The sequence below is a fragment of the Haemorhous mexicanus genome, chromosome Z, assembly GCF_027477595.1.
Source record: "Haemorhous mexicanus isolate bHaeMex1 chromosome Z, bHaeMex1.pri, whole genome shotgun sequence".
Lineage (NCBI taxonomy): Eukaryota > Metazoa > Chordata > Aves > Passeriformes > Fringillidae > Haemorhous > Haemorhous mexicanus.
Window position 1 is genome coordinate 77,234,230 of NC_082381.1, and position 26,155 is coordinate 77,260,384.

A 26,155-nucleotide genomic window follows, 5' to 3' on the forward strand; every position below is an offset into this window, starting at 1 on the left:
ATAACGTTGTCCAGTCTTGTTTTGCTCAGCCAAAATTTGTGAGATTAATATGATGCATTTCAGGATAAATACTCTGATCCTTATTGTTAGCCCATGCTGAACTATAGGGCACAGTGTGGAGAGAGCTCAGAGCTCAGCTAGAACACAGTAAAAATGCCTGAAAGAAGAAGTTAGTTAAATTTGTGCTACTGAATGAGAGGCTTACACAGATTGTAATTAAAACAGACACATGTACATATGTACAGATACACAATTTAGGTTTTTAATGCTAAAGATGCACCACTGTTCTTGTCTGTTATCAGACTGCCTCTCCTGCTTTTGATTAAAAGACAGCCCAGACTAGTGGATGTATTCCAGGTAACAAACCTGAGTTCATATTTGACAGGGCTTATAGAAAGACAACGTGTGTTGCATCTCACTAGTTCACAAAGCAATTAAGAAAATTCTTTAAATGCAAATGTATGCTGATCTGAACAAAGATACATTAAATCAGATTCTTAGCTGTGACTTGTAAGGTGGTTTTACAGGACCTACTTGTTTTCCAGGCTTTTGAGAAGTGAGAGAATGGAAATGTTATGCTAGTGGAAGAGGAGAGTTTCACATGAGAACAGGGCAAGTCATGACTGACGCCACTTTAACCTGCGTTGTGGTGTTAGATATGCCTCTGCAATCAAATCATTCTGTAAGCCATGTGAACTGAAGCCATCATTCTGTACCATGTTTTCAGTCTACACTTGTGATTGTTGAACTAACTTACTCAAAAACTAAGCTTTTCCCTCCTCTCTTTACTTTGCAGAACATCTGGTAAAAATGTTTCATGCGAAGTCAATGAAGTGAGCAGAGACCATGTTTGTGACTTTCCAGTACTGCCTGATCAAAAAACCTATGATTTCATATTAGGTGTCTCCAATCCTATCGGACAAGCACAGTCATCTCTTTTGGTTGATATAACTCAAAGAGGTAAGACTTATGGCTTACAAAGGGAAAAATATATTTCCTACATGCTGTTTTTTAATTTTGGGTTTGAAGAGCTCTGTCATGGTATACTTTTCATTTTTTTCCTTAATTGTCACTAGATTATTACCATATTCAATAATTTGAACTTGAAAACAACTCAGGGCATGTCATGAGGCAAAGATGAACTGTACAGGGAGATGCCAACAGCAGTGCTGCCCAGTTGGACAGACTGCTGTATGATAAATTCTAATATGTGATCTAATAATTGGACAGCTGCTGTTTATCATGGAATCCCAGAGTGGCTGGGGTTGAAGGGGACCTTAAGAATCATTTAGTTCCAGCACAGCACACAAACTCTCCATGCCCCACTTCCTGCCATGGACAGGGATGCCACACACTGGATCAGGTTGCTCAGGCCCTATCCAGCCTTGCCTTGAGCACTTCCAGGGATGGAGCATCCATAGCTTCTCTGAGCAAGTTTATGTTTTGTTTCATATTCTATTACACATCAACAATTAAAATTTAGTTGTAAGTTTATAAACCTGTATGTAAATTGCCCTGTATTTCAGTGTCTGCTTATACGACAAAATATTACACAGTTTTACAGCAGCAGGATTTGGAGCATAAAAAAAAAATAACGTGAAAAGAAAGAAGGAAATATCAGGACTATTGTGTTTTATTGGTGATAACCTTGATCATCTGTTGTCAGGGTTTGGAGAAAGAAGTAACTTCTCTCATTTAGACCTTTAGTTTAAAAAAGGAAAGGAAGATGACCACCTCTGTAGTGCTGCCTTCACCACCCTTTTCTCCTCCACAGGCACAGCTGAGATTTCAGGGATTCCTACTGGTTACAGTATTCTGCTGTTCTCCAAGAAACTGAATTAAATATGAGGATAGTACATTTTTTTTGTCCAGGTCCCAGTTCAACTAGCCTGAGATTAGAATTGTCAGAGTAAATTGACAGAGTTCAGAAAAGCATAATTTGTTTATGTTAATCATTTACTGGGCTGTTTAACACCCAGGTGATATGCTGCTGTTTCCTATTTGTTTCCTTTTCTTTCTTTCCTGCACTGTCCAGTTAATTCCCAAAGCACAATACATATTTCCTTATGGTATTTGGACCAAATCCAACAGTAGATTTTTTTTTTCTCTGATAGCTGTGAATGTTAGTGCTGAATATTGCTGAAAAATTCTATTAAGGGAATTTTGGGGTGGAGTGATTTAGGAATCCTCCTTTGTCCTGGTCTGCAGATTTTAAGTACTAATTTAAAAAGTTCACAGAAGTTGAGCAAAGTTCAGTAAATTTCATCCATCACCTGTGGTCATCTGAAATAGCTGGTGTTTCACTCTTTTGATAAAATCAGTTAGGAGGAAAAATGTTTTTCTGTGTCTCAACTCCCTATCATCTGTGCAATACACTCCGTCTTAAGTAAATCTGCTTCCATATTTGATAGCTGAGAAGATTGTCAGGAGTGAGAGTGCTTGCAGGTGCTTTCACAGCACCAGTTTTCCCAGTTGTTGACTGAAACACTTATCCTTCTGAATCTCTGATCTTCTGAAATAAGATGTTTCTGAACTATAGTAAATGGGATTTTTTCTTGAAACTGAAGGTTTTTTCTTTATATTTTAAGTTCATCCAAAAGCCCCAGAAAAGTTGACTGTTACTGGGAACAACTCTACAAGCATCCAACTGCGTTGGTTTATAAATGGCAGCTTTGCTGAGACCAGGCTTCTGTGTCAAATTGAAATTAGCAGTAGTCACTCTGAGAGAAAAGTGGTAAGAATTGCTTTTAAACAAATGCTTTTTTGCTTTTGAACAAATGCTAAACTTTCTCACTGAACTAATCACATTTCAAATATATTTCTCGCTAATAGCTTCATTCTGATGGTCTTATTAAATCATTAATGTAGTCATGAGCAGAAGTTGATTTACTAAAGTAAGAAAAATTCCTGCTCATCTCTGCTATTGCCTGATTTGGTTGGTTGGTTGGTTGGGGTTTTTTTTGTTTTGAACACTAGAGAAAAGCCAAATTATACACCACATTATTTGGTACTTGAAAGGGGTGTATAGTGTTTTATGCTGATCTTTTAGGTAACAGTCCACATGCTTTGTCCTTCCTGGTGCAAGCTCTATTAACACACTCTTGTTCCAGGGTGCATTGCTGCCCTGCAGACTTCCACACTGGCTGTTTCAGATCTTGAAGTCTGCAGTTGAATTTCTCCCTTTATTTTTTCCCCTCACAGAACAGTTCGTTTGTTTGCTGTCAGCAGTTGACATGCGTGTGGCCATAACAGGCAGCTGCTAAACATGCTCATATGTCAGTGATGCAGAGGCAGGTTAGGGAAAGATTCTCCCATGGGATGTAGCAGTAGTTAAACTCCAGTTTACCTGGAATAATTTCTGCAGCATGAAGTTAGTGTGGGGGGACCTGTCTCACTGGGGAAGCCTAATGAGATGTGTGTTTTCAGCTGGCCTGAAGTTTACCCCCAGTTTCTTTGTGTGTGCATATGTCTGACCATTTCAAGTAGGCACATAGTGAATTCTCAGATAGGTCTTGGTGCACAGAGCCTGAATTTTTAATTTGAGCACATTAACCTTGGAGACTTCTTTTTGCAATGCTTGTTTGATTTTTAGCAGTATTCTCTTACCCTCTGCACTTAGATGCTAGCTGGGCACAGCTGTTGACCACAGCCTTGAATATCGTAAATCAAGCCACAGAAATGATGCAGCTAAGACTGAAGATAGTCATTATGTGCATGCCTCCAAAATAAGAGGGTGCATGCTCTCTAAGTGTATTTTTAAAATACTTTCAGAGCACTTAATAGATGCAGAAGCCTTAAGCTTTTATATTTTTTGTGTAATAACATGTGTTAAGTAATACCAGAGATTAGGTACTGCAAAAGAAACTCAGATATTTTTGGAATATGCAGCTCAAAACCTGGGGCATGGACTCATTTGTGAACTCTGCTACTGCATCAATCATCTGGGATAGTGGAAAAGGGTCAGGACTTACACTTCCACAGCAGTTTAATTCCCTTTACCAGTATCAGAGCCCTCACCCACAGATATTTTGTATGCAGCAAACAGCTTGGCAAAAGCTTTTATAGCTTTGTTATATGGTTGCTGGTTGCTTAATAAAAAAACTCCAGAAGTTCCCTGTCACAAAAGTAGCTGTGAAATTGCTATGGGGTTTTACATGGCATTTTGAGGATGTTTTCAGAAGCATTTCCATCTGCATGAGAGATTGTTGGCTTTTTTAGTATTTTTCAAGTTGTTATTTGGCTTTTCTATTATTTTTCAAGTTGTCATTTGGCTTTAGAAATGCACAATTAGTTGCATCTTAAAGTCACTTGGAGTCCAGTTTTTGGCAGCTGCAATGCACATGTGTGATAATTAGATTCAGTAAAAAATATTCCTGGGCTTAAGATTTCTTTAAATAATTGGGAAATTGAAATGCTCTCTAGACTCACACCACTTTAAGAATAATAGGAAAGACTAGTCCTGTCATAAGAGCTGTGAACTGAGATCACCTGGGTAGGACCTGGATAATTTCTTCTGAAGGAAAAATGAAGGCAGCAGACTGCATGATAAACATCCCACTCAAGCAGACTGTCTTTAGTGAACTTCTGTATATGTCTCATAGGAAAAAGACCTTTGTCCCCACAGTCTGATGTGCATGTGTTCAGTGGGAGTGTGGGTTCTGAACACCAGAATTCTGCACCGCCCCATGTTAGGAGTTTTGATGCATATGGGAAAGAGAGGGACTGAATGGGATAGATGGGAAACAATCACCTGCTGCTGTGTGCAGAGCTCACCCTGTAGAAGAATCATCCATGTTGCTGCTCCTTTTTGCACGTTACTGTATGCTTCAATTTCTGTCTGTATAGAACTTTATTTTGGTGGATCTCTGAAGTTTTTATTTAGGGCGACTGCATGGGACATTTTTTTCCCACTATTTTTTTGTAGGGGTTGACTGCAGCTTTGACAGTGTCAGTATTTTTGGGGGACAAAAATCCTCACCTTTTTAGGTGTTGACTAGCAGTGTAATTTTGGAGAAAGAAATACACGTATCATGTCAATTTCTGTAAATTTTGAACAGCACAATGTCTCCATACCTGGGCGGAAATCTTCAACTTATACAGCTCAGCTGAATGCATTGCACCCTGACACCAAATACCAGCTCAGGGTGCGCTGCTCATCTGCTGACCACTTCTGGAGGTGGAGTGACTGGAGTAGGGGGGTGGAACAGACAACATCAGAAGCCCGTAAGTTCATCTAACTCTTGATGATACATATTTTAAAATTAGTAATCTAAAAAATCCTAACTTTTCAATAGATGGTAAATTGTCTACTGTGCTACTGGGGCAAAATACTACCACTCTTATTTTTTTATTTAGCTCCTGCAAGAGGACCGGATATCTGGAGAGAGAGAAGTCCTTCTGGTGAAAGCCTAATAGTCTTCTGGAAGGTAGATAGAACATGTAAAATATTATATAATGTAACTGTACAAAAAACTATTTACTTTTATACATTTATAAACATATATAAACATTTATAAATTAGTAGAGTTTATCGTCAATAAACCAGACTGCTTTTCTTGACTTTTTATAGAACTGTCTATTGAGACAAATATTTTTCCCCAAATAAGAATGTTATTAAAGTTTTATAATTTAAACATTGCTTTGAGAAGCGTTTCACATGAAGAATTAAATGTTTTATACATCTGAGTTGAAAATTAAAAACTTAGGAATTTACATGTTAATTCTCAAAGTCACATTGAGTTACTTTTTTGCCTCATAATCTTACACAGTCATCAGACTAGATCAGGAACACTAAATTCATCTTATCCTGTGTCATCTTCTTTATATTGCATGTTGGTTCTAATGCACTCTTTGTCTGTTCATAGCCCTTATCCCTTTCTGAAACCCATGGAAAAATAGTGTCTCATGAAGTGTCCTGCTACCTGCTAGAGAGACTACTGGAGCGTAAAGTAGTCTCTGAACCCTCAAACAGTACTGAGATAAAACTTGGGAAAAGTGACTGTGTAATTAGCGTTGTAGCCAGAAACCGTGCGGGCTCATCTCCCCCTTCCAGGATAACAAGCGTGGAACTTCCAAGTGGTGAGTGCTCCCAGCTGAGAGTTAAACACCTTCAAAGCTTGGAGAATATCTAGGAGAGTTTGTTTATTGAAAAATAATGCTTTCTTTGTTTGTGTTTATTTCCCCACACAAATCTTCTGCGTGGGGGGGACAAATGCTGCTTTGCTTTTGGAGTAGTGTCTCACCAATTAATTGTGTTCTTTACATAAAATAAAGATGATAATGTGCAGTCTTTACAGCTGTTTGCGCTTTTCAAAAGTACTGGTGTGGATCCCTGATATTTAGGGAGCTCAGTGTATTTCTGTGTGTTCTTGTTGAGACGCTGAGAAGTGTTACATGCCAAAGAGATTCAGAAGTTTTGGAGGTGTTGTGTGGCTTTTTAAGGCGAGAATTGTCAGTTCAGTGCCTGTGAGCTCTGTAGGAGAATATTAATTGGACTGGTTGGTAAAGTGCTTGCATTCTTGTGCTAGGGAGCCAGTATTTGAAAAGGAGGTAGGGCTTTAGCTTCCCAATTAAAACACTGCTACTCTTGCTGAGGGCTTTGTAAAGGGAAATAGCTGAGCCAGATAATGATTTTCTGCTCTTAACACTGAGCTTGCAGAGTAGATAATATTGCAAAGTAGTTATTGAGAGTCCACGCTTCCCTGCGCACCAAACCTTTAGCTCCATATCTGGCTGATACTCTGCAGGGAGGACAGATTCACACAGCAAGGCCTGTCTCCACTTATTTGCCAGGAGCATTCATGGGTCTGTTTCTCCTTGCATATCTGGAGAGCAGGTGTCACAGTTGGTTGTCTGGCAACTCAGGTTCTGGTAAGACATGGGCATCTCTCATAGGAAGAAATGTGTTCTGGCTGAGATTCACAGTGAGATGAAAAAACAAGTTTGTTTCTGTGTAAAGGAAAACCATATGGAATACTATGTTTCTTGTGTTCCTCCAAAACAAAGAATCACAAAACAGGTTGGAAGGGCCCACAGTCCAACCTCCTCACCCAAGCAGGGCCATCCCAGAGCACAGCACAGGATTGCGTCCCAATGGTGCTTGGGTATGTCCAGTAAGGCAGACTCCACAACCTCTCTGGGTAATCTGTCCCGGTGCCTGGTCACTGCACAGGAAGGTTCTTCCTCATATTCATGTTCCTGTGCATCGGTTTCTGTCCTATTGCTTGGCACTACCAAACAGAGCCTGTTCCCTCCTCTATCCCCTCCCTGCGGGCTTTAACAGACACTGATGAATTCTCCTCTCAGACGGCTCTTGTAGAGGCTGAACAGGCTCAGCTCCCTCAGCCTGTCCTCATAAGAGAGATGCTCCAGTCCCTTAAACATCTTTGTTGCCCTCCACTGGACCCATGCCATGTCTCTGTTGTCTCTGTTGTCCTGAGGAGCCCAGAACTGAGCACAGCTCACTGATGCTAATACCTGGTTAGTATGTGCTTAGTCTGTCCATTGGAGGGAAAAGTAGCTGTATGGGGCAGTTGATTTGAAGTGCTTTTATAGCTCTCCTTCAGCAGAGAAAGAGTCAGGCTCTGGACGTCAAAGAGGTCTCTGTAATAGGTTTGTGGTGTGGGAGAGCTGATGGCAGCTAGAGCTTTGCAATAATTTATAGATTTCTCTTAGATGTCTGAGGTTCCCTTTGGTGTTACCCAACTTGTACTCATTAAAGATTTGCTCCCAAGTTGGTATAGGAATTGAGTCACTGACTGGAGTCATACAAGATGATTCATTCAAAGAACTGGATGACATTTTTGCCCAGACATCTTTTCTGGCTGCTTCCTGTGTGCAGTCTGTAAGTGCTTTTAATGTCAATAAGAGAGCAGAGGGTCTGAAGCTGGAGTTTACGAAAACTGAAAACACAAACAAAGGATACACTGCCATAATTAATTTGTCACTGTCTTTGAACAGTGCTCTGTAGAGAGTTGAGGCGTATAATCTGGCTGATCCAGGCTCCCCTACCACAGTAGTGTTCTAGTGCTAGTAGTTATTTGCTCTTCTAGTCTAGGTTGCAGCTATAAATACACCAAAATGAGCAGTACTGCCCATGTGAATTTCTAGTCATCTAGCTCAGAAAATAAGGTGGAGTGTGGTATATTTAAGTGGTTTTTAGACAGTATGTGATTACTGTCAGGAAATAACTCTTTTCTGTAAATAGAAAAATTAAAGTCTCCTAATTAGAAATAAGATCTTTTCCAGCATCACAGAAATGTAGTTTCACTGGATGCATAGTAGTTTTTCTGGGGAAAGTATCAAGGCCCTTGTGGAGCTGATTTGCTTTTATTATTCGTGTGTCTTTTTCTTGCCAGGAGCAAGCTACAAAACAATTGTACACTTAACTGTATGCTAAGATTATTTAGAAATAGACAGTCCTTTGACATTTGCAGCACATCTGTGAGAGTAAAGTTTTCACAGCACTAATTCTTAAAAACTGTCCTTGCCCTTCAGCCTTCTCTAGTTTATGGCTTTAATAAAATGAAATAATAGACTCAATGGGGAGCATAAATGAGAACACTGAAAAAGGAAAACTGAAACCCTGAGATTGTTTTTGCAGATCTGTCTTGGGGCCACCCCTTTTGTGGTGGCCTTTGGAAACCATCCCTTAGCTCTGCGGGGTCCCATGTGACGGACAGCCATGGAAGGCAGCTGCAGGAGTCAGAAGCTGTTCCCAGATCTGATCACTTCACAAGGACAGCTAGACCTTTGATAATCAGAAACAAGAAAAATAGACTAAAGGCAAAGCTTTTTTTTTTTTTTTTTTTTTCTCTTGTATAATTTACCCTTGGTAGACTGAAGCCTTCATAAAGTTCACCAGGGACATGATTATTGCTGTTGATTCTTCATGAAAAATGGTTGTCTGTGGTTGGGCGAGTGACAGCAAGACACTTTGAAAGAAACACAAAGCAAACCATTTGATGAAATGAGAGCAGGAATTTACAGCTGGAGGCTCCTGCCAGATTGGTGTCAATTCATATTTGAACCTGACATCTGCTGTAAATCCTTACCTTGAAAAAGTGCTTTTTAAGCCAGTCCTGAGCTGCTGCGTTTCTCTTCATCGTACTTAAGGCTGGCTGAGGGATTTGCTGCAGGCTATGTCTGATTCTGAGCACTCCAGAAAGCTCAGCTGAGTGCACTGCTTCAAATTCTCAGTTCACTCGTGCCTCTCATTCCTAGAAATGACTGCCCCTAGAAATGACTGCCGTTTATAAAGCCATTGTGCTGTGGCCGGAAGGCTTTCTTTCATCTTGGGCTTGAGAAAAGTGTCTGCTCTTTGATGGATTTTTGTGTCATCTTTGTTGCAGACAATGTCACAACAGATCAGGCCGTTGCATTGGGGAATGGAATTAATATTTCTTGGGATTCTTACCCCAACATGACATGTGGCTACATAGTAAAATGGTGTCATTCATCTGGGTCTGAACCCTGTAGTGTGGACTGGCAGAAGTTTCCTTCAAATACAACAAATGCAGTGATAAAATCTGGTAAGTCAGAATACTTTCTTGTGAGTCTTTCTGATTGAGATCCTGAGCAGCAAGTGGAATGAAAGCAGTTGAAGATATAGGTTGCAGATTGTTTGATTCCTGTGTACTTCTGTAAATAAATGAATTTCTTGGTACTGTGTTTATTTTAATTTCTTACACAGTCTTGCCAAATCCAAATATCAGTCTTGACTTAACTTTTATCATCCTGTGTTTATTAACTGTTTTGAAATTACCTCTTCTAGCTGTACACCACAATTTCCTAACTCAGCCTAATGCATAATGGTTAATCCAGAGTTAGGGGTTTTATTTGGATTCTAAGCATAAACAGTGCTGCTCAGGATGGGAGAAGACTAATCCGTTGTTTTTACATGAGGCAGATTTTTTTAAGTGTGACCTCCATGTATTGGCTTGCTGACAACTATTGAAATTTCCTGGAACAGGGCACATTCCAGGTCTCTAGATTCTGGTGGGCAGATCAGGGAAATGAAATTCAGCTGTGGTGGGACAAGTAGCAGCAGAAGAGGAAAGAGTAAACCCATTAAAGATGTGGGGTTTTTTTTCTCTGCTTTCTATAAGTGTATATATTTGCCTTTTAGAGGAATTTAGTATTAAAGTCTCCATTCAAGGAAACAACTTGGAGCTGTGTACATAGGAAAATTGAGGGGGAGTGAGACCTGGAAGAATGGGGGCAATATGTTTTTCTGTCTGTAATTACAACACTGTGTCCATGTTGTTTCTGTTTGTGCTAGCTAGAGATTTCTTTTTTTTTTTAAGCAGACAATACTGTGTCTGTCCAATGATGCACTGCTTTACTCCTGAGCTCTTCACTGGGATGGTTCTTGCAGCATGTGACTCTTTTATGAGTTATCCAGCTGCTAGGGCTGGGCTCAAGCTGGCAAATCCACCTCTGCTCTTAGTCCTCCTAGGAGAATCCCTCAGGCTGAACCTGAACTCTTGCAAAACCCAGTTGACTTCTGTGTAGTTCCACAGTGGTATCTTGTTTAGAAAAAGTCTTGAAAGCAGTGTACAGCCCCGACTTGAGAAAATCCCAGAAAGTGGTAAATTATTTACACATTATAGCATCAAATATCTGTGTTTCCACCAAAGACATGGGAAGCATAAATATGATGACTATCTGTTTTTTTTAAAGTCAGTTCAGGACTGAAGTTCATTGCTAAGTTGTTTCACTGTCACTTCTGAGAGTTTTCTGCATATCTTTTGTACTATTGCTCCAGTAAGCCTGGTTATTTCAAAATGCATTTGTATTTCTGAGGAGGCAGGATCTACATGGCTGCTGTGGGAGGAAAGGAAGGGGATTATTTCTGGTAACTTCAATTTGTGTTTCCCCATGGAAAGGGCAATTTATGCAATTTGAGTAGCTTGTTTTGAATCCTCTTTGTTTAGTACTAAACTTTCTCTGGGAGCTAGATTTGGTTACTGCTTCTAAACCACATCTGATGGCAGAGCTTTTGGAGAAATTACAAGTAGGAATGGCATTTATACCAGTATACTTTGTAATTTTTTAATATGTATTTATATATCTGCATCATATGAAATCTAAAAGCATCATTCTTCTGAAGTGAAATATTCTTACAGCAATTTTCTCTTGCAGCTCTGTTCAAACCTGGCGTGAGATACAACTTTTCTCTGTATGGCTGCAAATCCATGGGATATCAGTTGTTGAAAAACATAACTGGGTATATGAAAGAGCTGCGTGAGTGCATTTTTATCATTCAGGATCTCTGCAAAGTGAATTTAGTCTGTGTCTATTTTTTTAGCTCAATGTTGGCAGAAGACTGAGACCAGAATCTCTATGCAGTACTACTGACTTTGTTTGTTCTCTGTGTATAACTGTAACACATTTCTCCAGCCACTTGCAATTCCAAGCATATGCAATAACCCTGTGTTCTCCAGCTTGTGTGGTGGCACAGAGTGTCATAGCAATTCACAGCCATAATTTGAACCACATTGCTGTGGCCCCTTCTACACAAGAGGAGGCAACTTTTTTTTTTCATCAAGTCCCAGTAAACTTGAAGGAACATTTGTTACAGCTCAGCAAATATAAAAAGTATCCATAAAAGCACTTCTTAGATCCAAACTAGATCCTAGAGCACAACCGCTTTGAGAATCACAGTTGTATTCTGTCCCACACCAACCCTGTCTAGGTAACTGGGGTTTGACCCAGTGCTGAGCTTTGCTGGCCTGAAGATGCATTAGTGTCTGAATGCTTTCTGTTCCCAGGTGTCTGGACATGACTTTGCCCTTTAACACCACAGCTGTATTGTATTGTATTGTATTGTATTGTATTGTATTGTAACTACAGCACCCATTTCACTTTGAAGTTTAACGTGTTTTCTGCTAAAATAGTTTGCCTAGAAAACTGAACTGCTGACATAATCTGAGTCCTTGGAAATGGTGTTGTTTATTTCATTGCTAAGGTTGAAGGTGAGGTTAAGGCAATTTTACCAGAAACTCAATTTTCAGCCATTTGTATTTCTGCAAAGATTCTGAAAGGTTTCCCAGAAGAGTTTTCCATGTGTGTTATGAACAGATCAGACAGAAGTTTTCAAGATACAGAGACTGAGGGACTAAAAATGCATTGAATGTGCAGAAGAAACTTATTAGGAACTGAGAAATGCACAAGAGCCTAGATTCATTCTAAAACTTCAGATTTGCCTTTGGACAGATAACCATCAAGAGAAAAATGGATGCATTCTTAAACATGAGTTCAGCCGTGATGGATCAAAGCCAAATGTCAGGCTAAGTCCTGACATTATACATGGCCATATGCACTGTCTGCTGTAACACTTTCAGTAGGCTTCAGGTATTGGAATAAGGACTTGTGTAAACTGGTAAGAGTAGTTCTTTTAAGATGAGATGGTAAAATTGTGTAGTTTTTCAGTTTTAAGACAGACTATGAGTTAAGCTCCATAAAAGCTAATATGTATCCTCTGAGTGTTTATACAATCTTTTGGGGTTTGTTGCAGGAAGAAGGGTATTTACATGTATGGGTCTGTAAGATGGTTGACAAAAGAGAAATTTTTCTTCTAGCACCTCTTAGTAGCTAATACTGCAGTAATTACTAACAATTAGTCCAACATAGCTGTATTTTTCTAGACGCCTTCTAAGTCTTTCACACGTACTTTACAGTGAGGAAAAGCATTTTATGATAAGGTAATTTCTTACTGGTTTCTTCCTTCATAATTCTCCCTACAGCTCCAAAAACTGCACCAAATTTTATTGTTGAAGAAACTTCTTCAGATTCTATATTGGTAAAATGGGAAGACATTCCTATTGAAGAATGCCGAGGATTTCTAAAAGGATATCTTCTTTCCTTTGCAAAAGGTGAAAAAGATGCTTTAAAGCCTAGACTTTCAGAATCAGGTAAGTTAATTGTGTAGATTGCAACTTCCTTGCTTACATATTTCCTTATTATTTTTAAATAATTTAATTTCACTTTAATAAAAAAGATGCTTTAATAATAATTCAGTTGCATTACTCACTGTTATAATTTACTCCAGATATGTGACAAAGGCATTTAAAATGCCCTTGTGTGATTAGCCCAGTTGTTTTTTAATATAAAGCAAAAGTTGGAGAAAACCCTGTCTCACTGTGGCCATGAAGTAATGCAGTGACTAAGTGGCAATGTGTCATGCTGTCCTGTGCTCAGATACCATGGGTAGATGAGGTGGGGAGGTTACATGGCCATATTTAATAGGGTATATTCTTCCAGTGCCTGTCCTGTCAGGACTGAAGCCCAGCTGACATTCATGAGGACATGCAGGAGGGCAATGAAATTAAGTCAATCTGCAGCAGCAGCACCACACTCCTGTGCTGCTTGGTGCTGTGTAAGCGAGCAGCATTGCTAGGCTTCTTTGTTTCAGTTTTTCTTTACACAGACTGTGCTTCTGGTTTCATCTGCTCACTTCAAGACAGTTTTGCTAAAGCTGAGGTTGTCTTCTTGAATCCTTACTTACAAAGTTATGCTTTTCTTACTTCTTCCAAAAAAACAGGGAATCCAGAACTTAAAGTTAACAATATCACTGACTTAACAAAGAAGTCTATGAAAATACTTGATCTTCAAGGCAAAACAAGTTACCAGCTGGAACTACAAGCCTACACTGCCGGTGGGTTAAGCCCTCCAAACAGCCTCTATGTGGTGACAAAGGAAGACTGTAAGTTGATTATCCCTGTTCAGACATATCCCTGTCTTTAGCACAGGAGCTGTACAATGTATATAAAGCTGAGCTTATTTTGTTGGTTTATGGGTTTTTCTCTGGTCCTGTAGGTGGTTTGGGCCTGCAGTCTAATTTTTACCTTTATTTAGTTGGTTATTTATGAATACAAAAATACAGCTCAGAGTGAGGGAAAGATCCTTTTCTTTTACAGCTACTTTGTAGTTCATGGTAATGTATGCATAAAAAATTACTTCTAACCTGTTACTAAATATAGTAGAGTCTGAGCTTAGTTTTCTCAAACAGCCAGTTGTTTTTGTCAGGTTTCCCATGATGAATATCTGCTAATACATGGTGGGAAGAAGGACACTGTAGAAATATTTATCAGTTTCAGAGTTGTAAACAGATGCTTTTCTGCTTTGAATTCAGTTTTATTGATCCCTTGACAGAAGCAAACAGAGAAAGACAATCACAAAAAAGAGATTGACTTTGGAGAATAAGAGAGAAAAAGTGTTTCCTATGAAGGACTAAACACTGGGGTGCAGCTAAAATACATGAAATCATGCTTGAGGCATTTAATATCAATGGAGGAAGGCAGTGGAGCTCTGTTGAAGCTAAAGCTCAGGGATTGGAAGCATTGTAAAACATATAAAAGACAATGCTGTTTATGCAATTAGTTGTTGGCCTAGAAGAGCCATTACCAGAAACTGGGCCAGCTCAGGTAGCATGAAAGTGCAGTGCCAGTGCTTAGTGAGAACAGAATCACCATACCAATGAGTCTTGTGCAACACATGAAGCCTTCTGATATTAAACAATCAGAGAGAAATATCTGCTGATTCCTGTAGTTATCACTGAATCTGTGAATTCCAGCAAAGGGGAAGGGTGATGGTGTAGGTCACTGTTTGCAGACCACTGCATTAGCTGAGTTTAATGGAATGATCTTTAACTGGGGGGAATATTAGAAAAGGCATAAAACTTACTGGTAATATTGCATATATATTTACTGTCTTCTCTTTTTCTTGTGCCCCAGCTGTAGGATTAATCATTGCAATTCTCATCCCCGTTGCAGTGGTGGTGCTGCTTGGAGTGTTGGCCAGCATTTTCTGCTACCGAAAGAGGGAATGGTAATGCCTGCCTCGGGTTCTCATCTTTTCCTGGAAGTGTTTGCTTCAGTGCTAGGGTTTTCCATGATTTTAGTTACTCCCTGTTTTCTCTGTATACCCAAAGATGTTAGTGGACTTTGTTTAAAGGTGGGTGGCAAAAACACCATGTGGAAGGTGAGGGAGAAACTGAGCTGGAGGGAGGTCAGAGGGAGGAATGCAAAAAGTTTTTGCAGGAGCCTGTCTTCCAGTGACCACCGTTTATAAACAGTTCCCAAATGGAAATAACTGGTGACATACTGTAATTTGTGTGCCCTCTGCAAACAAAGATAGACATACCATCTTCAACTTTTAGTAAATGTGGCATATTAAATTCCCAACTTAAAAAAAGATTGCTGTTTTTTCCATTATACTCAGTGAAAGTTTAACACACTAAATCTTTGCACCAGATGTCTTCAGTATTCTGAGTTAAAGGGAAGTGTCCTGACTTCTTTTCTGTATTCAGAATCTGTTTCAGGCCTTGCTGTCTTTATAATAGTTTATTCTTTCTCTTTAAAGGATTAAAGAAACATTTTATCCAGAAATCCCAAATCCTGAGAACAGTAAGGCACTGCAGTTTCAGAGGAACATCTGTGAGGTAACCCTTATTTTAAATCTATTATTTTAAGCTTCTAAAAGATAAAACCAGTTAAAGAATTCTTTTGCAAACTTTGACTCATCTGTTCCAATTGTAGAAAAAAACTCTGTGGCAGGGGGAAACAAGCCAATTTACTGAGTAACTTCTGTCAGGTGCTATCTAGAGCTTTGTTGTTGTTAATGTAGTTAACTGCAATGTTTGAACTAGGAAAGGACTGCTGCATTTCTCTTCTTCCAGCTAATGAGAAGTGTCAGTACCTGATAAGAATGCAGGAGTAACACACCCATCTTTGTTGAAGTATTAGAAGAAGCAGGAAGTATGGAGATCTGCCATATCCCATTATCCTGGCAGATACATTAGTTGAAGATGGGAAGAATATTAAACAGCCTTCAGGAATGGGTTGTACAAAGACAAGATTTGGAGAAAGTTCATAAACATATACTGCAAGATCTCAAGTCTCTTTAATTTGCATAAAATACTTCTAAGATTAACAGGAATGTGAGCCAGAAATGATAAACACCTTTTTCTTTTTAATGTATCATACTCATGGCCATGGGATAAGTACAATTCACAAGCCACCAAAGTTGCTGTAATTTTGGGAACTTGTTGCTTTCAGGTTTTCCAGATCTTTTCAGCTTAGTGTCTCCCCCTTCTCCTTTTTCTCATTTCAGGGGAATAAGACGCTTAAAACACTGGAAATGAACCCGTGCACCCCCAACAGTGTTGAAGTGGTGGAAACACAGTCTACAGCTCCAAAGATTGAAGACACAGAGATGATGTCCCCAGCAGCAGAGACCACTGTGCCTGAAGATGGCTCTGACTCAGAAATGGAAAATCACGTTGTTGTCTCCTACTGCCCCCCTATCATTGAAGAGGAGATCTCAAATCCCCCTACAGATGAACCTGGGGGGTCATCTCAGGTGGTTTACATTGACATCCAGTCAATGTATCAGCCTCAAATTAAACCAGAGGAGGAGCCAGAAATAGACTTAGTGACTACAGCAGGCTACAAGCCACAAATGCAGCTCTCTATCAGTGCTCTGAAAATAGAGGGTCATTCACCTGTGGAGGAAGAATTGGATAAAACTGCAGGTTACAGACCTCAAGCAAACACAAACACGTGGAACATGGGCACTCCAGACTCCCCTGGATCAGTTGAAAGCAACAATGAAAATGCATCTTTTGGGAGCCCATGTTCAATTAATTCCCGACAGTTTCTGCTGCCCCCAAAAGATGATGAAGACTCTCCTAAACCCATTAACACAGGGTGGTCCTTCACACACTTTTTTCAGAACAAACCAAATGATTAACAGTGAGTCCTCATTGCACGTGAACCTGCCTTCCAAATAAGCTTTTATTCCTGATATTGTAAAGAAAGGAAGAAGAAAAGTGCAAAAGGCATGAATTATTCTTGGAGACAGTCAGCAGAAGTTCTACTAAGCTGAATGTTACCATGTTTAAGTTAGTCAAAGTGTTCATATTCCATTGTAATAGGGGCTGAGAGGCCAAATTTATAGCAATTTAGTTATTACTCTAGTAAAATGTATTGGATGTAAGGGGTTTTGAATTTACAGCCCCTGATAATTATAGTCAAAGAACTCTGCCTACCTTCACACAGTGCTCCAAGATAAACATGGTCTCATGCAATTTATAACTTGGAAAGATTGCTTTGCTTTGTTGTAGTTGTTCTCAACTGTGCAGACTCAAATGCAGCACCAACAGATTTCCTTACTGAAGGTTTAATTTATAGCAAATCTCAGCCTAAGACTTGGAAACAATGTGGTTGGAAACTGTTGAGATCTTTTACCTAGTTATAAACAATGAACAAATGAGAGTGCTATTTTTTTTCTTCTCCTGTATGGAAGGTTATTGTCACTGTTTAACACTTACAAAGCAATGGCCATTCAAATCTGTTGCTTTTTAACTAGACACTAATTTCTGTACCTACTGTACAATGTTTATTAAATGTTTGACTCAGGGGTACAAACTTGGGGAAAAGAAGTGTAACACTGATTGAAACCTCAACAAGAACTGCATAAAGTTTAAAACTTCCTTTTTTTAAAAAAAACTTAGAATGCTCAATATTTTTTCTATTTTTTGGTTAAAGAGTTAATCTTTCCTAATGTATTGCACTAATACATTTTGTATTTCATAGCTTCTGCTCCAGATCTCCTGCTTTGAAGTGGTACAGTAGTCCATTCACCCTCAGTGTTCAGCAGTCTTTGCACTATGCAGTAATGTAAGCCATGGGGAAATCTCTGTCTACTCACCTTAGCAGCTGAAGCAGTTTGGCACATGAAATTAGAGGTAGTAGGACTAGGTCCTTGAGGAGAAATTGCTTTTTGGATGATCTTTATTGTATTAGCTTTGTATTACCTGCTGCCTGGCTGATCTTTGATCTTACCTGTCAACCCAACAGGACCTGCTATACAAATCCTACTTGGGAGTACAAGGTAGGATTTCTCTAGTGGCAGGGAGAAACCCAGGGAGGTCTTAGTGCCTCTAATTCTACCTCTCCTTTACCAGATATGTGATGCAAAGAAAGCTTAAATTATGTACATTTGTGTGCTTAAAGGAGTGTTTAGAACAATCATCTTTTAAAATGCTTGTTTTCCCATGTGCATCTCTAGACAACTGTAACATTTCACTGTGTAAATTTCAGTCTGTGGCATACATGAATTCACTAGCTTACAGGAGAAATTTTTGAAAAATTTACCTGTTTCTTGCTGTAAAACTGGGGAGGCATCAGATGTTAAAAGAGCTTGATCAAAAAGGGTCTCCATAAAGTTCTAACCAATTTTTTTTTTTCATCTCCATTTCCTTAACTACTGTGTTTTGTTTAGGGTTTGGATTGTTGTTAGGTTTTGGGTTTTGTTTTGTGGTTTTTTGTTGTTTTTTTTTTTAATAAATAAGACATGGGAATGGTTTTCTAAAGAAAACAGATAAGGAGACTGAATTGGCTCGGCTGCTAGTTGTAAAGGTGTGAGAGTATACCAGGAGGATGACTTGACAGGCATTTGGTCTCCAAACCACATGATCTGGCCATCAAAATAAAACCAAGCATATGGCTAAACCTAATCACAGCAATGGGTGGTTCAGTTTCAGAGGCTGGCCTGTCTCTGGCATCTCCATAGAATTAAAGTGTAGAGGTGTTTCAAAACTGACAAAAAGGCAAAGCACTAAATAGTTATCATAATAGGTAACAACTTCCTGTCTGTGCCTCCCAGAAGAGTGAACAACAGATTAATCTGCAGGTCTGGCCGAGTGCAAGGTGTCTCTGAAAGGACAGAAAGTGCACATAGGATTCATCTGTTGAGTCTTTGAGTTAGCACGGCTGCACGTGGAAAGACAGGCAGTGCAAAGAGCTGATGTCCATTTGTGTCCAAGCATCAGCACAAGTGTCATAGCATATTACATAGAACATTAAACTAACACATGAAAGGAAGCGGTTAAGGCCTTGGTGATTGATAGCTGGGAGGAGGCTAAATCCTAATAGTAACAACTGTTTTTCATAATTATTGTTTTTTAGAGTATTTCTTTTCACTAGTGTAGATTTGGCTTAATGTGTCCATCTCCTAAGATGAATTTTAGCTTTTGCTGCTATATGCTTTTAATTGAAAGCAGATGATGTCATGGACAGCGTGTATGGGTAGTGGTTAGGGTTTTTTTTTTTTTATAGAGCAGATTCTCAGTACAGAGGAGCAGTCAATATTGTATGGTGATCCAACTGAAAAAAACCCCTCTGTAGCAGAACAGCTGACCATGAAGAATAACTGTGCATTTCATATGGCTGTGAATTGCAAGAAACAAAATCAAACTGCCATTTGAGAGTACTAGCAATTTTTAATTTGGAGACTGGAAATCAAGGCAGCTGCAGAGAACACACAGAGCTGTCACAGGAAGCAGTTTAGAACCATTCTCAGTGTTCACATGGTGAATCACTTACACATATGCATCACATACTCAGGTTTCCCAGTGTGCTGCTCCTCCTATTCAGTAAAGACAACAACATTTTAAATTGCTTAATTTCTTAGTGATTAGATAAGGAAAAGCTCCACAAATGCATGTTCTGCCTCAATGTTGATCTTACAAACTCTCTCTGACCTAGTTATTAATCTCTTTTTTTTTTTTTCCTTTTTTTTAAAAATTTTTTACTCTATTCCTGGTCTTCTGACTTTCAGGATGCAGGTCAGAAAGGTCCTTTAACAGCATTGGCTTTAGTAAGAAGAGTGGGGCAGATGTTGGAGAGACACAAGCTTGTGCAGCATCTGTAGGGTCATTGTTGCTTAATGCTGATGAGCCAGTAAGCAGTTGTCATTCCAGCACTTGAAAGCTCAGCTGCTTCACCTCTGCGTTTCCTTTGACATGAAGAGAGCCTCTTCATGTCTGCCTTTCAAATGCCTATCTCAGATCTTCAGCAGTGAATTCAGATGCATAGGGAGAGGTGGTCTGCTAGTGGGATCAGCCACCCCTAGGTACATGGAGTAGTAGGGATGAATAACAAGGACAGTCAGGGAACAGACTTGCTTTCTGAGCCCAAGTGCCATGATAAACCAGTGAAGCATCTTTAGGAATGTCTTTGAACCAAATATTCTTTCAAAGCATGGTGCTCTCTCATAGCCTCTAAATGCTTTGATAACAGTTGTAAGTTTCAGAGGGGATCAGATTCTTTGTACTAGTGCCTTCTAGCTTCTATGAGCCTCTTCGGACAAGTTTTTTTTTGAAAAATATCTTAGGAATCCTAAAGTTTAAACAGCATTTCCTTACCATCCTTTTGTGAAAAAATCTCACCCTTTATTGAACATTTATTTTTAGTTCTTTTGCCTTTTTACTTCATTTTTTAGAAGAGTAGAAATTGCAGCTTTAAAAAAATAAATTAAAAAGAGCCAAACAAAAAGCAAAACCCAACAACTTCCAGAAGGGATATGACCAGAAGGGATTGTGTCATGCCTAACTTCAGTCCTCCAGAGTCAATGTTCAGAGATGTAGGGTATTAATGCCAAGCAGTTGCTTTCTGAAGTAAGTCGTTGGTTCTGCTGCTTTTTATTTTTGAGCCATGCCTGTCATATGTGACAGTTTAAGTTTTGTAATGGGTTTTTGTACTGTTCACTGTATGTGTGGAACATCAGTCACATTTGATGTATCGTTGTGCACTCTCCTATTTGACACATTCATTTTTTTTGGTTTTTTGACATGCCCGAAATCTAGGATCTCAAGCTTGTTGATTTTTTGGATGGTAGCTCTGCATGTGATATACCTCACAGAACTACTAGTTAATATGTCAACAAAAAACTAATCTAATATTACAGGCAAGCAGTGAATTACCTCCCCTGCTATGCAGTGACTGTGTAGGTAGACCTAGAACCCGATAACTACATTTGCTGTCTTTATTATCTCTAGTTGCTGCTTTCATGGGTAAACCATTTCCAAAGGGAGCCAGTCGCTGTGCAGTTTGTCATGGCACAATTGGCAGATGTGCTGCATTTCTTCATCTTTGGTTTATGTGGGGGACCAGAACTTTACTTTGCTAGGGACATGGCAGCAGCACACTCCTGCTGACCTCAAGATTTAGGCTGCTCTGAAGAGGCATTTTCAAGTCACCTTTTTATGTTGTTGTTGATAGGTTCATCTGGGTAAAGCTTAGTGCTGTGGTGTTCCCTGTGATCATGAGGACACTCAGTTGAACATGAATAGGAGCAAAAAGGAAAGCAGTTGGGTGCACTGGAGAGAGAAGGTGGTTAGACATCACTCTGAAAAGGCAATGATAAATTGTGTGCTCTGTTTTTAAATAAATACTGCTTTGTAAATAGAATACTTGTATCCCTACAAGTAGATAGAAATATAGTAAAATAATTTGACAGATATTAGAAAAATGTAACATTTAGAGAATGAGATTGCTAACAAAGCTCTGTGTACCATAAATCTATGAAGAACTTCCCATGTAAATAGCATCTTATGTTCTGCCACAGACTTTGATGAATACTTCAGTGCGAATGACATTTAATATAAGTCCTAACCCTTTATGCACACATGTGCTTGCATCATCATGTGCCTAGGTGCATATGGCAGAGGAAGTCGGCTTACAGTTGCCAAAGTGATTTTTTTGGAGTCCTGTACATGAATATATACCTTCTGAGACAGTTTTGTCTAGAGGAAGCACTTGCCGTCTTGTGCTCCTCCCAACACACTTTGCAACACTTGTGGTGCTGTGCATTAAATGGTGCCCTCTGTGGATGATGCTCAAAGATGCTGTTGGCAGTATTTGTTGGTTTTTTCCCTCTTCTTTTATTTAGTCAGCCTGGAAACACAGTCCCAGACCCCAAATGCTAGACAAGGGTTCAGAAGTACTTGAGTGTTCAGTTCCCTTATGTTTAAGACTGTCTTAGATATCTCATATTAGGAGCTGTAAAATAGTTTCTTCCCCCACAATTTTCTTTCCCCTCCCCCATTTATATAACTCTGGATTTTCCCCAGTGTTTCTAAGATAGCCAGTGTTTGTTTCCTTTTAGCATGTTATACAAACAAACCTCAGATGATATTGGCAGGCTTTCTGTAACTTTATAAGTTGTCCCAGCGTGCATGACAATACTTCTCCCCCACAAAACCATCTATTAATTCCTTCTGCTTTTACAATTGAAAAAAAAAAAAACAACTCCAGATGACTTCTGGGTTTTGGAGGGCAGAGGCTCAGCATCCCCGTGCAGGTGAGCTGGTCTAATGGCAGGGTGTTTCATGAGAGGATGGGGTTAATCCCTCTCCAGTTTCACTCTCTTCTTGTGACAGCACTGTCTAGGTGACTTTGTGATGCACCAGAGTAGATGACATCCTTGGTTTTCAGTGTGATACCTAACAAAATCTCTAGGACAGTCCCAAATCTGCATTTTGACTGAAAGCAAGCTTCAGTGGAGATTTATGGACAACTTCCACTTGAAGGCTCAGTACCTTTGCAGCTCACTTGGTCTCATGTTGTGCAAAAGGCAGTGAGCAAAACTAACCCAGTAACAAAGAAAAAGTGAAATTTTCACTTTTTTATTACTTGGATTAAGAAAAATTTAAAAATTAATAGCTCAAGCAGGGCAAAGTAAAATAGAAAGGTCACACACTTTAGTAGTAATTCAATAAAAAAAGAATCCTTGAACATCACTCTGTCAATGTTTTCTAAATGTGCTTCAGGGATGGCTTTGGAAACATTTTACATTTTGATACCATGTCAAAAGTTTGTAAAGCTGGGGATAACAAAAAGAGAAGACAACTGAATCATATCTATCTGAAATCCTACTTGAAGGTAACAGCAATTTGAACTTTGGGCCTGTTGTGGCACACAAAACATCAGAACTGGTGGAATCATACAGGTCACCTGAAAAAACCACACAACATTGTACTATAATGCTGTAACTTTAAACATATACTGTGAATAGGTTCAATGTTTTTTTTAGCTCTTTTTATATCATATTTTTTACAGCATAAATAATTTGCTTAGAGATGTTTTTTATGTTCTGTTTTTATTAAGATTTTAATGGACTTTTGTTTAATACTAGTGAAAATATTGTTCGCCAATTTGACATAGTCATCTATGGAAATTAATTCTGAGAATAAATCAGTAGATTGAGCTGAAAAAATAGTCTTCATAACACACTAAATCTAGTAAGTCATTCAGCATATTTTTGTTGCTGAATGATACTGAAATTTTCCAGCTTCCAAATCTGCTATTGAAAAATTACTTCTTTACAATTTTAGCAAAATCATCACAAGGCACTTTAATGAAGCTGTAGCATGCCAAGTAAAATACTGATTCAACAAAGTGTATCAATATGAAAATTTATCAGCTAAGCAGTTAAACAAATGCATGCTTAAAAAAGGAAGCATGGGATCATGTTGGGGATATAATATTTCAGTGTGGCAGTTGACATTTAATACTAACCTAACACTAAGATACAACTTTGCATACATTTTAAACCTAGTTTGCTTGCTTGATGTAACTCCTGTTGTATTGCTTGGGTGTCTAAAAGTAAGCATGTGTTTAACAATTTTGCCATAGTATTGCCATGAAATTTAATAAATATATTTTCTTACACTCTTATATGCTTCATATTCTTTACTTTCCCATTTATTTTTTAAGTAAGAGTTAAATTCTACTCATGCCCCAGTACAAACAGAGTTATTTGAATTTTGTGCCAGAGTAAATAACCACAGGATCTAGCAAGCACAGCCTTGCCTTCCTGATAGGCAGCGTGGATAGTAACAAATACTCCCCAAGCGGCTTCTCCTCAGCACAACAGACCCTACCATTTCCAAGGCCCACTGAAGCCCTCCTGTTCTTGGTGTACAAGGCAGGGATAGGAAAAAGTCCAGGTCACTTACCTGTGTCCTCCTTGGCTTGTGGCTGTAACACAGCTGGGGGTTGATATGTGATCCCCCTGCACGCCTGGGCTGAGGGTGTGCAGGCATCAGCCCCTGCAGCCTCCGCATGGAGGACATCCCTGTGCTGGGATGAAGGGCATAGGGGCTGGATGAAGGGCCCCAGGCTGTGCACTGTAGGGTTGGTTTGGGTGGTGTAGGACACTTCCTCAGCATGCTTTAGTAGAACTGAGATGACCAGGTAATGGTCATGGCCTTATGTTTGAGGCCATTAATGTCTTGTCATTTGGTGTCTTAGTGACAGCCAAAGAATTTTTTGGCTCATCTAACCCGCAGCACCTTTACTTCGGAATGACACCTGAGCTTAGCAATGTGTGTAATGACAGGTGCTGCACCACAGCACGTAACACAAAACCATTGTGGCATGGTGGCATTGTGCTCTCTCCATCTCTTTGGAGGCATCCTTGAAAGGCAGAGTCAATTCCTTTCCTCACAACAGCAGACTGGTGCATCTTGATGTGACAGCAACTGGGCATGGTGTGGGAGCTGCTCTGAGCACTGGGGAGATGAGGGATTTAGGCCTGTTAGGGGTACTGAGGAGTGCTGCTCTGAAAAGACACTTAGAGCTGTGGGAATGAGGGAAGGCTTAATTGTTTCAAAAGTGAAACCCACAGCTGCCCTCTCCAGCCCTGCTACTGCCCTTGTCAGAGCAGGGGCACCAGGGAAGAGCTCCAGACAGGTCTTGCTCCATCATCTGTATCTCAGGTCTAAAAGAATTAACAGGATAATGGCTTTGCAATATCTTCTGAAGATATTGCATGTGATCAGATATAGCTAATTCAATGCTTGGCAAAACCGGGTTAATCCAGCTGGGCCGTATATTTAATGCAGCTCCTGGGTAGATAGATCCGATCATCATGGAGACACACAACAGCAGCAGCAGAGGACTATCAGCACAGGAGGTTTTCTTGCAGGGACCATGAACTGTCCCTTATGTCACCATCACAGTGAGAGTGGAGAGAGGGAGTCAGATCATCCATGTTTTCTGGCTGGTTCCAGCACACAACCTTCTCTTCTGTTTGACTCTCCTGTGCTGCCAGTGCTGACTGCTCCCAATGTGCCACTGGCTGTAGCATCAAAGTACGCACCCCCCTGGATCTACAACCACAGAAAGCTTCTCTTGATACATAATATAAATAAAGCTTAAAGTCCCTCTGTATGAAACATTTGTTACCTATTAAAAGAAATCTGTGTTTTGGTAAGAACAATCAGTCCAAATGAAAGCTGCCTAAACATGATAATTCCTTTTTTGAATTCTGCTTTGCTGACACCAAAACTAAAAACTGTAGAGAGAAAAAAAATGGAAGCAAGAGAAATGTTAAAGAAAATATTAGATATGGCTCCTCCCGTGTTTTCAAAAGACAGAAAAATTTAGGAAAATTCTGCCATGTCCATAAAAAGTGATGATGTAGGCTGCCACAACTGCCAATAGAAACTATTTAAAAGTCTGCAAAACAAAAAATTAGGTTGGAAAGCTGCTGTTTTGTGAGACAGAACATGGGGTGTCTGTGCTCTGCAGCTCTATTTCTTCCACGCTTCTCCATATATCTCAGTAACAAAAAGTGCTGGAAAACATAGCCTGTGAGAATGGTGTTGAAAGAACTGGCATGGTTGTTTTCCTAGAAAGAAAGACTGAGGGAAGATTTAAAAAGAAAGAGCAGGGGAAGAGGAACAATGTCATCTTTGTCTTAGCGCACAATGAACAAAGAAAAATGCTGTGACAGGGAATGGATATTCAAAAGAAATCAGGGCAGTCGGTCACAGCACTGCCAGGCAGTCTCCATCACAAGGGGCTTGACAAGAGAGCACTCACAGATGAGCAAGTCCTGTCCACAGGGACAGAAAGGCAGGACCTTGCAGAGCTGCAGTGACCAGGTGCTGGCTGCAGGCTGTTATTCATGAGTGAAATGCCTAAGTGCAGAATCAAGGGCACAACATCACAGTGCCCACAATGACTCAAAACAATGAAAAATTCAGTGGGAGAGAGCTGGGGAAGGGGAACACCCCCACCCCCCACCACCACCCGAGAAATTAAATGGTGATATCTGTCTGATGGGATGTGGCTGCTCCTCTCCCTGAGTAAATCACGACTGTACCTTATCTACTCCTTTAAAATTAGAAGATTTGCCCCTCGAGGGGTGATGCTGTCGTGGAGGCAGCTGAACATGCAGAGCTGGAACAATACATTTTCCACCCAGCTTACTTTGCAGTGCAAACAGAATGAAAACTTCCTCTCAAAAGGAAAGCCTGGCAGACAAAATAGCAACTTTTACCAGGCAGCTACTGCAAGGTAAT

At 39.7% G+C, this 26,155-nt stretch overlaps 1 protein-coding gene across 4 annotated transcripts in view; it reads left to right on the top strand.

Annotated features, from left to right (window-relative positions):
• Positions 1-23,522, top strand: part of LIFR (LIF receptor subunit alpha) — an 87,055-nt gene extending 63,533 nt beyond the window's left edge. For all 4 annotated transcript variants that reach the window (XM_059836759.1, XM_059836758.1, XM_059836756.1 and 1 more), the window contains 12 exons: positions 797-960; positions 2,589-2,734; positions 5,058-5,223; positions 5,356-5,426; positions 5,865-6,078; positions 9,351-9,530; positions 11,143-11,244; positions 12,747-12,914; positions 13,544-13,705; positions 14,736-14,829; positions 15,364-15,442; positions 16,114-23,522. In XM_059836759.1, coding sequence (XP_059692742.1) covers positions 797-960; positions 2,589-2,734; positions 5,058-5,223; positions 5,356-5,426; positions 5,865-6,078; positions 9,351-9,530; positions 11,143-11,244; positions 12,747-12,914; positions 13,544-13,705; positions 14,736-14,829; positions 15,364-15,442; positions 16,114-16,752 — 2,185 coding nt within the window. In that variant the 3' untranslated portion in view covers positions 16,753-23,522. The remainder of the gene's footprint in view (positions 1-796; positions 961-2,588; positions 2,735-5,057; positions 5,224-5,355; positions 5,427-5,864; positions 6,079-9,350; positions 9,531-11,142; positions 11,245-12,746; positions 12,915-13,543; positions 13,706-14,735; positions 14,830-15,363; positions 15,443-16,113) is intronic.
• Positions 23,523-26,155: the final 2,633 nt, after the last annotated feature.